The 15,498-nt window shown below is 38.6% G+C and overlaps 1 protein-coding gene across 1 annotated transcript in view; it reads left to right on the plus strand.

Annotated features, from left to right (window-relative positions):
- PRKAR2A (protein kinase cAMP-dependent type II regulatory subunit alpha) overlaps window positions 1-15,498 on the plus strand; it is a 79,985-nt gene that overhangs the window by 55,671 nt on the left and 8,816 nt on the right. The window contains exons 5-10 of the mRNA XM_026717981.2: window positions 610-716; window positions 2,974-3,127; window positions 11,356-11,457; window positions 12,191-12,265; window positions 12,780-12,845; window positions 13,776-13,914. Of these exons, the coding sequence (XP_026573766.1) occupies window positions 610-716; window positions 2,974-3,127; window positions 11,356-11,457; window positions 12,191-12,265; window positions 12,780-12,845; window positions 13,776-13,914 (643 nt within the window). The remainder of the gene's footprint in view (window positions 1-609; window positions 717-2,973; window positions 3,128-11,355; window positions 11,458-12,190; window positions 12,266-12,779; window positions 12,846-13,775; window positions 13,915-15,498) is intronic.

The following is a 15,498-nucleotide window of genomic DNA, read 5'->3' on the forward strand; positions in this document are numbered from 1 at the left end:
CTGAGTTAACCTTGAGCCTGGTAAGATTTGAACTGCCAAACTGCTGGCAGCCAGTGATCAGCAGAAGTAGCCCGCAGTACTGCATTCTCACCACTGCACCACCCCAGCTCTATGAATTGTCAAAACCACTAGAATAGATGACTAAATGTGATATAGTCAAAACTTAATGATCTTTTGGAGACCGTACCTCTGTTTTATCAGTTGCCTGGCACTTTAACCTGAAATATTTTCAAAATGTTTCAAAACAGCAAAGCAAATAATCTCAAAGCTGACCATGACAACTGTGACTGCACAGATAGCATTGTAGCCACTGTTTTCTTGGTCAGCTTTGAGATTCCCTGGCTTTTTTTTTCTTTTTTAATATTACAGACTTCTGTTTGTTCTTTGGAGTTAGAAGAAGCTAGAAGTAGAATGGAGTTTTCTCTGACATAGTTTTAGTTTGATTTGTATTTTTTGCATTTATGAACAAGTGAGATGGCACCCCATTCAAAAATACTCTTCTCTTCTGTAGTTAAAAAAGCTCAGGGTATAGACAACAGTATTTGGGGCATTATAATTGAATGACTTAGTCCTCATAAGAAATGTTAATTGAAATAAATATTCTTTCAGGAACAATTGTCACAAGTTTTGGATGCCATGTTTGAAAGAAAAGTGAGGCCTCAGGAACATGTAATTGACCAAGGAGATGATGGAGACAACTTTTATGTTATTGAAGAGTAAGGAGCCAAAGTATTGCTCTATGATGTGTTTTTAAATGTTTCTGACATAAATGTTAAATTAAATTTTACTAACTTGGAATGAGGAAGCTGAACTTTCTAAGTTTCAGATAAAGAGGACAGACTTTGGAGAGCATGCTATGATTGTAAGAAGGTTTACTAAAGGAACACAATTTTAACTACCATCTTATATTGCAGAAATCAGTTGAAAATTATATATGAGAAGAAACCCATATTGACATATAGAAGTTATTTATAGATGTTAATGATTAAAAAAACTTTACTCCATTTCACAGATAGCTGTTTCATCTCTGTAAAGCAATATTTCAAGCAGAAAGATTTTTGCTTTATAAGAATGTGCTTACAGTTTCAAGGGTTAAAGATAGCCCTGCTAATTCATTTCCTAATCTTGGATTCATTCAGTAGTTTCTCATTTCTTATATTGTTGAGATTGTATATATGTTTTACCCATAGAAATTTATTATGAAAGAAAATTATCAGACCCATATTTACATAGTTAGTTTGCTATTAGTTCTGATATAATATGTACTGTTTTATTTAGTTTTGTGATTTCCTACCACATAAGCTTTAAAATGTATTCATTTCTTTAGCTTTGAATCTATTTCAGTCATAATAAAATACAAATAAAATTTGCACAAAAAACACTGTTACTAGGCAGGGTTATCCAGAAGCTACTCATTTACGCTAGACCAGCTCTGGAAATTATCTAGGCATCTTATAAATAGATTATATATAAAGAAAAGTTATTTCTTGAAAGCCTCCAAAAATTATTTCCTCATTCCACTTCTAAAAGCACAAGGAAAATATTATTTCTTTATTGCGATCAGTATTAATCTTTTCTAGAAAGTGCATTTTAGAATACTATTGTCCTCGTGCTACCTTGGGAAATATAACACATATAAAATGTTCAGATTGGAAAATGTGATCTAATATATCTGTAAACGTGTACAAGCCAAGGAATCTTATGAAACCAGAGGAAAAAATAATTCCCAACAAGTGTTTGTTGAATAGTACGCCTGTCTTGACAAAACCAGAATAATGCTGTAGACTGATCCCTTTTTTCTTTTCAGATAATCAGTGCTAAGTTTCTGAATGAAGATAAGTAGTTGGACAGGTTAATCATTTGAGGAAAAAATTAAGTTTGGCAGAATCACTTATATAATAAAATATCTTTCTGCATATATTTCTGTAAAAACATAATTCTTAATTTCTAATAGTTAAAATACAAGCAGGACAGGCCTGTTGGCTTTTACAAAGGATTCTGAGATTGTAGCCTGTGAGTCATTTAGAGCAACAGGAAGAGAAGTGAAAAATATTATTTTACTAGTCTCAGATTCACCCACCCACCCACCCCAGCAATTCGATAGATTCACCCGGGGTGGGATTCTACAGGTTTGCACCTATTTGCTAGAACCAGTTGTTAACATTCTAAGCAGTTTGGGGAACCGGTTGTTATAAGAAATTACTGGCCTAATCCTGTAAGGAAGGCAGGAAGGAAACATTCCGGTGTTGCTTACAGAAACTGCCTCTCCGTTAACCCTTATTACATTCTTGGCAGGACTAGACTTCCTGTCTCTGGAACTTCTCTGGAGTTTTTTCCCCTCCTTTGCTGGTACTTTGCTCGTGTGGAGTGACCATTCAAAGTTACAATGGCACTGAAAAAAGTGACTTGTGACTATTTTTCACACTTACGACTGTTGCAACATCCCCACAATCATGAGAAGCCAGGCGAGGAGATGCGTGCCTCGGTGTGAGTGATATTGAGTTGGCCACACCCAGCCAATAACATGACCACTAAGCCCTATCCATCTAGTCACATGACCACCAAGCCATGCCTACCACCTAAGCCACGTCCATAGAACCGGTTGTTAAAAAATTTGAATCCCACCCCTGGATTCGCCCCTACTGCAAACAATGGAAGGGAATTAACCCCCACTTAGTTGTATAGAGTAGAAGTTTGCTTTGTGGTCATTTTTGCCAGCCATAGCTGATTTCTCAGCTATGTTTGCCCATAGTGATCAATAGAGTGAAAAGATGGGAGTTGTAGACGGGCAGTGTTTGGTAGCAAATAGGGATACATTCTGACAGGGCATGTTCTGTTCCAACCAGATGGAAATGTTTATTTTATTTTTAGTTTAGAGAATAAACTACTTCTATTTTTATTAAGCTGAGCTTTTATTAGCAATGCTTTACATTTGAATTAATGCCTGGGGTTTTTATTTTCCCATCTTTCTAGGGGATTATATGATATTTTTGTAGCACGAGAAAGCCAGACTCGCTGTGTTGGTCGCTATGATAATCATGGCAGTTTTGGGGAACTTGCCTTGATGTATAACACTCCTAGAGCTGCAACTATTGTTGCCACCACAGAAGGAGCCCTTTGGGGACTGGTAAGTTTTATTTGTGGGAAATCTAATATGTCTTGAATTACACAAACATAATTTCTATCAATGTTTATGTCAGTGTATTGAAGCATGCTGATTTCTTTAGTTTCTTGTCTTGTTATTACTACTGTAGCAAAGTTTTATTTGTTTTTAACCAAAGGTCATTGTTGTAGGGACATGTAAAAAGCAGAACGAAGAAAGATGAAATAAAGATTGTAAAACAGGAAAAAAAAGTTGCAGATGTGCAGATAAATCCTGATTTTCAAAAAAAAAATGGTGATATTTAAGGCTAGATTTAGTTGTATTTTGTTTTATTTTTCTTAACTCACACTTTTAACGTTTTAGTTCACTGTTTCTTACTCCATTTCTACAATTTGCATAACATTGCTTACATCAGAAGGGAACAGAGTGATGGGTATGTATGGATGTTATGAGCAGACAAAGGACAATACAATTTGCATGGATCATCTAGCAAGCACTTCCCACAGCAGTTTTGGAGGTCCAAGCCTCCCCCCCCCAAAAAACCCATATATGCTGGGATGTTGGATAAGGGGCCATTAAAATTACAGCTCACATCTTGCTATACTGCATCTTCTACGAGAACTCACAGAGTCAATTTATAAAACCTAACCTAATAAAATATCCTGGAAACAGTGATCTTTTTTACGTACAACCATTGTTATCGGATCAATATGAAGTAGTTTCTCTAAATGTGGCCAAATTCTGCTATGCTGCATGTGAAATTAGTTCTAAGAAAATAGAACCTGCATTACCTACACCTTGCTCACATCTGAATCGTTACATCATGGGAATGATAATAATCTCTCTTAACTGGTCAGAGTAGAGTAAAATATGTTTTTTTAATGTAAATGGAAGATACTAGAGAAAGCTAATGATCAGAATATTGGAATAGGTCAAACTGCCACTGGCTATGGTGCTTATGACTGTAGATGATCTTTGGCCAGTCATTTGTCTTTCAGGGTAACCTACCTAGATCAGAAGTAGTAGTTGTGAAAATATGTGTGTAGAAATTAACATATACATTCAGGGGTGGGCTGCAAACGGTTTAATAGCCAGTTCTGTGAGCGTGTGCAAAGCATTCAGTAAACACCTATTTGAACCTCTCCAGCTCATCTTCTATCCTTCCCTGGTAAGTAGAATAGCTGGGGTATGGTAATCTACTTTTCCACGCGAATCAGCTGAGCTGCAAAAGAAGGAAATGTAAGACAGGATAGCATAGGGGTGGTTGGGCAGGGCCAACTGATCGTCGTTTGTATGGGTTCGCTACAACCAGTTCGAACCTGCAGCAGCCCACCACTGTATACATTGCTGGTGGAAAGACAGAATATAAATGTAACAAAATAATGTTAAAAATACACAAAACACTTTTAGATCCAGTTTGTTCCATATTATTGACCTAGTGGCCAAAATGTAGTAGAGAATCAATCTGATAAGTTCATGAGTTTGATCTTTTTCTGTAACTATATTTCTATTTCCATGTGATTATCAATGTCATTTCCAGCATTCCAGAGATTCCTTTATCAGTGTTCTGTTTGCTTCACAATTATCTCAATTTACTTACTTTATCTTAACTGTTTATTGAAGCTCTGGGGGAACTTTTAAATGTCAAGCCTTTTCTCCCATGAGCTGTTCAGAGCATCCAGTAGTGGGAGGTGCTTCAGTCTCTTCCATGTATAGGCTGGGTTTATTTTGTGGAATGCTCCTCCTCCTCCACGGGACTCCTCCCCAGCGTCCCCCAGTTTTGGTTCAGCCTCGTTGAGGATAGGCAGTGCTTTTGTTTCTTCCTTGGCCAAAACAGGAGAATATTTTAAAATTCAGGTTTGGAGATAGCAAATTCCTTCCTTAAGGCTCCTCTAGCCTCTAGAGATCGGATGAGCTAACAACGATTGCCTTTTCCATCTGGCCGTTGGAGCTTGCTCTCATTATCAGGAAGCATTCTCACCGCCCTGGGGTGGTTGGAGGCTTCGGCTTCGAACCGTACCTCCCCCAACCACTAATTACAACCCTTGCCATAGTGATAGCCGCGCCGCTATGATCACAGCGGGTTTGCTACCAACGGCGCGGTGGTTTTCTTCTCTAATGAGTCGTATGGCCTTCCCCTTTCAGAACGCCGCTTGGGGTAGGGGGCCTTAAGCGCCCGTTTCGCCTTTCCCCACCGCTTTTGTGCAAAGGGGGAAGCCTTCAGAGACAAATCCCTCACGCGGCAGGAGATTGCTGCTGGAATTAACACGCACGCCAAAAATTAACGGCCGGGCACCATTGTGTTACTGCAGTCCACGTGGCTGCGCTGAGTGCAAATCATTACCAGGCTGTGTGAGGCAGTTGCCACGAGTAGAGGTTTCTCTTTTAGGAACCCAGGGAAATTTTGCACCCTCATTTTTTAAAAATTCAAGGCCATCTGTCGAATAAATTAGTTGGCTTAAACCTCACAGCCCTAACTATCCAGAGGAACAACAGCGAGCACCAAGGCCTGTGTCCGCCTGTGCATGGCAGCTGTTGAAGGCCAGTAATTTCATTTACATTGCTTATTCTGGACTGTTAGGTGTTCTCAATCTGGCTGATTTGGACATTCAATAATTACCTGTCCTATTGACAATACATATATAGAAAAAATATATATATATATGCAAGAGGATAATACTTAATAATAATTAATAATAATAAATAATAATCTATACTGATATTAATAATAAATTATTATTGAGATATGACTCATATTATAGAAATAATAATAATAATAAGGGGATTCTATTATCAGGGCACCCTGTCCAACCCTGGGCGTGCCAACCGCCTATACAGTATAGCATTGAATAACGGGCATACACTAAATTTTCAATCGAAATGGCAAGCGGTAGTAACTAAGGCTTCAACCTCAAAGGTCACTTTTAAATCTCAGCACAAATCTAAACAGCCCAAGGGGGAGTTCCAAGGCTGCAAAAAAAGACACCAACAGGCACCACAAGGCATTGGAGAAGCACATAAATAAATGTACAAGGGAGGCAGAAAGGACCTCACAAGTTTGTTCACCCCCTAGACCGGAACCGGCCAGTAGTCCCCACCCTCCTCCCCTAGATCTCTCCCGCTTATCCAGGTGCAGTTTGGCTCCTCAGGATCAACCTAACTATTCAACAGGAACTCCGGTCATTCAAAAGGCCCCTGAAGCCACATTCATACCAACGGCTGCCAGCCTTTGTGAGGACAAAGTTCTCCCAAATGAAGTTCCAGAGAGGATGAGAGTGCTGATGGAGCTGGCCATATGCCAGGGAATTGCAGTAGGACTGCAACACACAGTTCTGCCCAGAGAACGTCTTGCGCCCGCTGATTATGATTCGCAATCATTACAGTCAGAGCAGCATTCTACCCAGGTACAACCTCAGGGGCACTTTCCTATGATTCAAGACATTACTCTCCAGAGGCTACACAAGGAGGAGGAGGAGGAACAAGTTGAGCAAATGGAGCATATTGAATCAGGGTCTGTACATGACAGTGATCTGGCCCTGTCAGAGGCGGACCCCTAGAAAGGGCCATGTCAGAGGATGAGGAATTTGTTCCCGATCAACCCACATTTACAGGTTTATTCTGCCCACAGTTGTTTAAATCACTATTGTTCAAGGCCAAAAACACCGTGCGCCTGGACAAGTCAGCTCCCTCAACCACACCAACTCCTTCACAAGAGGAGTCAGAGGATTTAATTTTCACCCAACCGGTAGTCGAGGCAGACGTGATTCCAGTCTCTCACATGTTTTCGGATCTGATGCAGAAGCAGTGGACTTCTGCAGCGGTGTACCCTGCCCCCATAGGGTATGATAGAAAATATTTCAGTTTGGCTCCAGATTACTTTAATGTACTAAACACTCCAGAGGTAGATGAACTGATAGTAGGTTTAGCGTCCTCGTCTTACATTCCCAGTGAAGCGATTGAGGTGTTAAAGCCCAAGGATAAATGGGCTGAGTTGGCTCTATACGGGGCCCATCAGTCTGATGTGTGGGCCATAAGAGCGGCCACGGCCTCATCCTTTTTTACTCAATCCTCACTTAGATGGCTCCATCACCTAAGAGAACACATTCCTAACTCTAACATAAGAGCGCATCAGGACATTGCCAAACTTATCGCAGCCACAGAATTCTCTGTGGATGCAACATTCCATGCGGTTAAGTTTTCATCTAGGGCCATAGCATCCCAGATTACAGCTCGGCGCTTGCTATGGTTAAAACATTGGCAAACTGACATTAAGCATAAGAGCAAACTTGCCTCATCTCCCATTTCGGGGGACAGATTGTTTGTCTCTGCTCTTGATCAACTACTAATTGAGACCAGAAGCAAGAAGAAGATACTCTCTTCTCTTTTTTGGAAGTCAGATACCAGAAACACTCAGTCCTTTCAGAGGGGATCCTTCCGTCCCTTCTGTCAAGGACCTTATTCAGCAAGATATCAGAGACCCTCTAACTTCAGGCCAGGTCAACAGTCAGAGAGGCCCGACTTTGGGGACAGAAATAGAAGGGGTGGCCAAGCCAAGAGATCTTTTCGAGGGGTAGGAAACCAGCCATTCTGTCGCCCAAAATAGAATCATTAACTCTCCCATTGGCGGACGCCTTAAACTGTTTGTGGAACAATGGATCTCTTTAACCTCTGATGCCTGGGTCAGAGACATGATCAGATTCAGCCTAGCTCTAGAATTCCAATTCACTCCCCCAGACTTCTTCATGTTGTGCCCTCTTTCTAGAGATCTGGTTAAACGGACTTGTATGGAAACAGCTATCCAACATCTACTAGAAATAGGAACCATTCAACCAGTAGCTACTAACCAACGAGGGTGAGGTTTTTACTCACATCTTTTTGTTGTTCCGAAGAGTTCAGGGAGCCCTTGAAATAACGAATCTTCAATTTCTGATGTACAAAGTAGTTTTTCTAATACCGATAACTCCCGCTTGTCATATTTCGGAACTAGCAGCCTTGTCAATCAGGCAAGATCTTTGTGTTTTTCATTCAGACAGGGTGGTCCTTTGTCCAGACTCTGAGTTCATACCGAAAATTAACTCAGCTTTTCACAGGGCACAAGAACTGATACTTCCTAACTTTTGTCCAAAGCCAATTCAAGGATTGGAACTACAATGGCATCAGCTTGATATGAGGCGGGCATTACGAATATATATTTACTTCACAGCTCCTTTCAGAAAAATGGAGGCTCTATTCGTGTCCTTCCAGCCAAATACTCTGGGCTGCAAAGTCTCATCTTTCACAATAGGCCGATGGTTAAGGGCTGTGATAGCTAAAACGTATGAGACTCAATCATTACCGGTGCCCAGGGGCATAACAGCACATTCATCCAGGAGTGCCGCAACATCGGCAGCATGGTCCACGCAAGCGCCAATAACTGACATTTGTCGAGCGGCAACTTGGGCCTCTCCATCACCCTTCATTAGGCATTATAAAATAGACATGTTTGCCTCCTCTGAGGCTTCCTTTGGCAGAAGAGTTCTGCAGAGGGTCCATTGGGGCCAGGAGGTGATTCCAAGCCAGACAGACCCTCCCGTAGAACAGGCCAAGCTTTGGTATGTCCCACTACTGGATATTCTGAACAGCTCATGGGAGAAAGGGCATTGGTACTTACCTGAGATGCCTGTTCTCTTTGAGCATCCAGCCCCACCCAATTTCCGTCTGGTGGGGTCCTGTTCCAGCCAACAAATTGTTAGGGCATACAGGGCGAGAGGGTTCATTCCCTTGTCTTCGCCAAAACTGGGAGACGCTGGGGAGGAGTCCCGTGGAGGAGGAGGAGCGTTCCACAAAATAAACCCAGCCTATACATGAAGAGACTGAAGCACCTCCCGCTACTGGATGCTCTTCACAGCTCAAAGAGAATGAGTGTCTCAGGTAAGTACCAATGCCCTTTCTGTCATAGAGAGGTCATTACACATTACATTATGCTTTACACACTGAAGTTATTATGACCCTAACTAAATTGGCCAAGCAAGGAACTATCTTAATTTTCCATAATCCCAGTAAAGTCAATGCAAACTATTTCCTTGTTCTCAGGAGTTTAAGACTTGCCAACACTATGGCTCTAAATGCTTTGAAAATGGTTAGAAAGGTGTGCTTGAGACCTCTTACAAGCATAGCATCTCTAAAAAGCTGATGCTGCTCATTAAAACAGTATCATCTTCTTTGTGCAGAAATTAGAAAAAAAGATATAGCAACTTTAATGATTGAAAGAAAGGTGCTATGCTGACTTGATGCCCAAAATACTTTTTCCAAATCATTTTGAAACATGCACAGTGCTGATAAACACTTCCTTCCTCCAATTTCATCCTTATAAGAACAGCCCTATAATTTATGTTTTAGGAAGAGTTAGTGTTTGACCTAGATTTTCCTCAGAAAGTTGGATCTTTCTAATCGGTCCCAAATTCTAAAGTGTGAATTTTTTTAGGCTTTTTGTATCCACATAAGGTAGGAATTTATCTATGGCTTCCTATTTGATAAGTATTTCTAACTGCATATGAAACATAATATCTTAGAAACATTCCAAAGGCTGTCTTATTTACAGTTTTGATCGAACCAGGAAATATATGGATTTTTCCTTGATCAAAATGACAACCATATAAAGAGAACATTGAAAGTGAGAGAGGCTTTCATAATTATGTTTCAAATCATTACCATTTCAGTGGAGAATCACTTTTCAGTTGATATTATATTTAAATATAAGCAATCAATAAAATAAAAATATTCCAGAGTGGTGAGGGCTTTGTCCATATCTGCATCTGGAGCACATTATGGGCAGGTTTTCTTACATAGGTATAAGCTTGTATAATTGGAATCTTATTTTGGGGCCATAGGAGAATGATTATACAATTTATCTGGCTGCAATGCACATATGATATGTACATTAGTGCAAAAATAATATTGCTATGACATTTGAAATGTTACAAGTTACACAGTCAGTTGTACGCATATAAAACTTGACACTTATGCAGGATCTGAAGAATCTCAAATCAACTTGATCATCTGCTGCCATCTAATGGAAACATTCTTGCCAAAAAAACTATTGGAGTTACTATGCAAAATCAGCACTGTGTCAGTTCAGATTATTACTCCTCCTCAAGTTGTCAGAAGATTTTGATATAAACAGCATTAAATTATTTGGCTCTGCATTTTTAAAAACTGATTTCGTGAAGTGTCCTACAACTGAGTAATTGCAGAATGGGGAATGCATAATCCCCAGAAATGGCTTGATTCATCACCTGTTTATTGAATTAGTTTGGTTTGAAATGCAGCAGTCTCTGGCAGGCTACAAGCTCCCCTTCTCCAGGTTAATACTGTCTGTAGTAGTCATTGTCAAGTTTAATATGCACTTAACTGAGCAAGATTTCCTTGATGGTTTAGGGCAAATGGTCAAGTGAGGCAAATGACACATGTTGATATGATTATGCAAATACCTTGACTTAGTTATTGCAATCAAATATCCTAGTGCAAGTACATAATTGTGGCATTTGCATAATTACATCATTGCATGCCTGTCATTCTTTAAATATTGTATGAGGTACTTTGGTTTATTTTCTATAGTTAAATGATCAAATTCTATTCCTCAATCTTTGGGAGAAAAACCAGTTAAAAGATTGGTATCCTGAGAAATAATCTGTACTGATACCTAGAGTCCTATTATTTTCCTGATGCTTTTTAAAAATATTTTTTATTCCACCTTTATTATTTCTTATAAATAAGTCAAGGTGGCAAAATACATAATACTCCTTCCGCTCTATATATACACATCTCAAAGAGAAGGCAAGAAAATAAAGATTCTTAGTTGCCTAGATTTTGAACTTCTTATTTTTGACAAAGGAAACATTAGAAGATACTGACTGAAAGGTATTGAAACTTCTGCACCTTTTTCTAATTTTGAATCTTTCGACTTCATGTAAATAATAAGCATGTATTGAAATGTACAGAAAGATACTGTGTTTTAACTTCGTTCAGTGTAGAGGTTATCTCAGCTGCTGTTCGCTTGAAGATTCATTGAAATATAGAATTAAATCAGGGTGTATTAATGTAGACCTTTTAAAAAAATTATTAATATTAATACCAGTGCATGATATACTAGTAATTCAGACAAAAAAGGCCATTGTTTTTATATATTATGTTTTCTGTTTGTGTTGATGTTCTAAACTTGATTACCTCAGAAGTAACCAAAGGGAAAAAATATTTCTTTCTATTTCTTGAAGGATCGGGTAACATTCAGAAGAATTATATTGAAAAATAATGCAAGGAAAAGGAAAATGTATGAATTATTTATTGAATCAGTGCCTCTTCTTAAGTCACTGGAGGTAAAGTACTTTGTGGGAAATGAACTGGAAAGCATGTCTAATTAGATTTTCCTTAGCACTGTAAATGTTTAAGAGAAGGTTAAGGGTTAAGGAAAGCATCTATGAAAGCAATTGCTTTATAATCTTGATACTTTTTTCAGTAAGCTCTTCAGACAGATTTGGCTGGTTCTTTGTGCATCTTTTTCTCTGAGTCTGCCAAGGATATATGACTGAGACGTGCTATATGGCAGTTGGCCTCTATAATCTAAACTGATTTCTTTACATTGGGAACTTATATCAGGGTGGCTTATATGGAACATATAGCAATACTAAATTAGTTGTCAAATAGTCTAGGTTGTAATCATCCTTCTGCTAATTAATTTAGTGATGAAAACAAAGAAATGCATTAGCTTCTAGAACTAATGGTGATGGAACCGCCCCTGCTGCTTCTCTTCAGTAGACACACAGACATACACATACCTGAAAAGGACCAGAGTGATAATGTGTCCAATTTCGAGGGTTGAGATGTATGCAAAAAGTGAGGGGGACATGAGGATAGATATGGATGGAAAAAAGCAGGTATATGACACCCACAGAATATAGAAGTTCAGGGTAAAATTATGCATGATTTATTGGAATACTTGAGATGATATATATAAGTTAGCATAAAACATGTAACATCCATTGCATTGTGGAAATAGATTATGCCAAAGAAAGGGCCAGGGCATATTAAATTCATTTTTTGTTGTTGCAGCCATCTGAGCGAATGAAGATTGTTGATGTAATAGGAGAAAAGACATATCAAGATGGAGAACGCATCATTGCTCAGGTATATAAGTGCAATTCTGGCACTTTGGTAAATATATTGGATTTGGGAGATAGTTAAGACTGATATACAGAATTAGAATATAATTCTTAAAAATGGATTGCAAAGAATGTTTTTTAAATGTAAAAAAAGATTGTCTTAATTATTAATTTACATTTTGTACTTTTGTACAAATTTGCTAATTTAGATTATGTATTATTTGGATTATAGAATACAGAATACAGTAATTTTAAAAAAAAAATCTAAAAGATTGTTCAAACAATATTTGGAACGTATGCCATAATTTTCTGAAGCAGCAGTGACCTTTATATTAAGATCTCCTTTCTCCATTGAAATATTCCAATATCATTCCAATTTTTGTTTATATTTCACATCTTAGATTAGCTGGCATAGATTCTTTTCTCTGCTGCTGGGTGCTTTTCTTAGCTCAGTCTCAGAAATTACATTACTTTGTTTGAAACTGATTTTGATCAACACTTCAGAAAATCCAAAGATATCTATAATCTTGTTGTCACAGGGTGATAAGGCGGAGAGTTTTTTCATTGTAGAATCTGGTGAAGTAAAGATCATGATTAAAAGCAAGGTGAGTCCAGTTATCTTTGGTATGGTTAAAATTTAAAATCATTTCATATTTTTAAATATGTCTCATTGAATTGACAAAGTTCAGGAATCTTTCCTAAAAATTGTCCTTACTCTGTCACATTCCAATTATCTTGGAAGAAAGATGGAGGATGCCCAATGAAAAAACCATAGATCAGTCACCAATTATGGAAGCTTAAGATAGGATTTGGAAACAGAGTTTCAGTGAGATGGGAAGTTAATCCTATTAAGTGGGAAAATCAAGCTTATTCTGTAAAGCTCCTTTGTGATGTTTTAAATGCTCTCATAACATAGCCTAGAAAAGGGTGGGTGTTAATTTAGTAATGAGCTTCATCCTGCATATGTTGTTCTTTAATTTATTGTAAATCTATATATACTTTATATAATCTGGTTTGCTTGAGCTATTTTGGTACTATAATTCCTAGACTTTCCTAGCTAGTTATATATAGTGAGTGACTACATTTATTGTGAATTTTTGGGTAGTGTTCCTAACACATCTAATGGACACTAAGTTAGAAAGGTCGCTTACATTTTTCATTAATGAAATTGCCTTTGCAAATGATTTTTTACTGATAAACGTTTGACTTAAAAAGTGCACTATTAGCATCATTTCTTGGCTTGGCAAAAGAAATATTGTATGGACAGATTACATGTCAAGAAGTCAGGACTAGATCATATTAATTTACTAATATGGGGACACATTCCTGGATAACCTTATTTACAGAGAGTGCTTTGCAATAAAGGGATCATAACCCCAAAGAATTTAATTGATACAAGCTTTAATGTGACATCTGACAGATATGGAACTGAGAACAGGACAATCTCAGCTGATTTCAGGATTATGCGGAAGGTGAAATATTTGTCGTAACAATTTGCCAAGCAAATAATTCTGTTTCGTGAATTTTTGTTGTAGACCGTCACGGTAAAAGATGCAAACCAAGAGGTAGAGATTGCTCGATGTGAAAAAGGACAGTATTTTGGAGAGCTTGCACTTGTGACTAACAAACCAAGAGCAGCCTCTGCCTATGCTGTTGGAGTAGTCAAATGTTTAGGTAAGAACTCTGTTTTCCTTTGTGATAATTACTGTGAGAGCTGGACTCAGTTGGTGCTGCTTTCCATACTGTTCTGTTTGGATCCATCATTTGTGTCAAATAGCTTCTTTACTTTTGATACAAATCGGTCACAGTTTCAGGAATTCCTTGAATGTATACTGTATGGTACTTGGTTGTTAGAAAATTGGCATGAATTTTTAAGAAATCTTTTCTCCCACTATTAGCACTTTATATTTCAAAGTATATTAGCATATTATGATCTCTTGATTAATAAGGTACTGTATGGAGTTTCCATTATTACTTAAGTTTCTAGGAATGTTACAAGGAAGTGAGAAGTTGCAACTTCTCCCTTACCGAGCCAAATTTCAAAGAATCCAATGTTGTAATTAAATACCCCCAAATGACATATTCTCCCATGAGCGGTTCAGAGCATCCAGTGATGGGAAGGTGCTTCAGTCCCTTCTAGGAAGACTGGGCTTAAACTTGAGGACACTCCTCCTCCTCCGCAAGACTCCTCCTTAGCGTCCCCAGTTTTAGCTCAGCCTTTCTTCAGACAGGTTGTGTTATTGTTTTCCTGGTTGGAACAGAACACTGGCGATTTAGCTGATTTAGCTGATTTATTTCTCAGGTCAGGTAAAACCATAGTTTCTGTCACCAACTACCCCCACCACCCCTGGGAACCTCCAAAAGTCATTTCACTTAGGGTTCTTTTTTACGTTCCAGCCTCCCGAGACTAAAGCCTCATAAACACGGAGGCTTATCTAGCCAATCTTCCCTGAGGCTAAAAACCTCTCGTTTCAGAGACGCTGCCTTAAACTTCTAAACAAGGAGGCTTATCTCTCTGATCTCCCAGCTGGCTGAGTAAATGCTCTCTCCCTTCTAGGTTTGAAGCTTCAATAAAAAAGTACAGCCTTTTTTCCTTTTATCGAGGCTCAAAGCCCCAATTTAAACAGTACAGCCTTTTTTCCTTTTATTACAAGGCTTTCCCTGCACAGCACCTCAGGACAGGGAATTAGCCCCTGCACCTTCCCACTGAGTGGTTTTGCTTTCAGCAGGCCGGGCCGTGATAGCTGCTTTCGTTTTCGTTTCTGGCATGAGGTGGCCACCATTTTAAAGGTTAAATTGGTTAAATTTGCTGAGTAATTGTTACTGTCTGTGAGGCAAGTTACCCAACAAGGTTAACTTGGGGACCTGGGAAGGGGGGTCCCTAACACCAGTCCACTGGATGATAGAGAACTTGAACTGCTGGATTCCACAGGCAATAAGTGCAGCTAAACTGATCTAATTATCAGTTACAGATCTCTGTGCCCTCATATAGGTGCCGGGTCTGGAGGGGGGGTGTTCTGGTCTCCATATTTGATATTACAAGTACTTTATTCAGAAATTGACTTGATTGACTTAAATTCTACAAATCTTTAAATTATTAAAATATATGTGTATGTGTGCGTGTGTATGTATATATATGTGTGTGTGTGTAGATAGATAGATAGATAGATAGATAGATAGATAGATAGATAGATAGATAGATAGATAGATAGACAGACAGATAACAAAGCAAAACAGAACAAGGAGACAACATTTGCT

This window comes from Pseudonaja textilis, chromosome 2, assembly GCF_049901715.1.
Source record: "Pseudonaja textilis isolate UNSWEBS1 chromosome 2, rPseTex1.2, whole genome shotgun sequence".
NCBI lineage: Eukaryota > Metazoa > Chordata > Lepidosauria > Squamata > Elapidae > Pseudonaja > Pseudonaja textilis.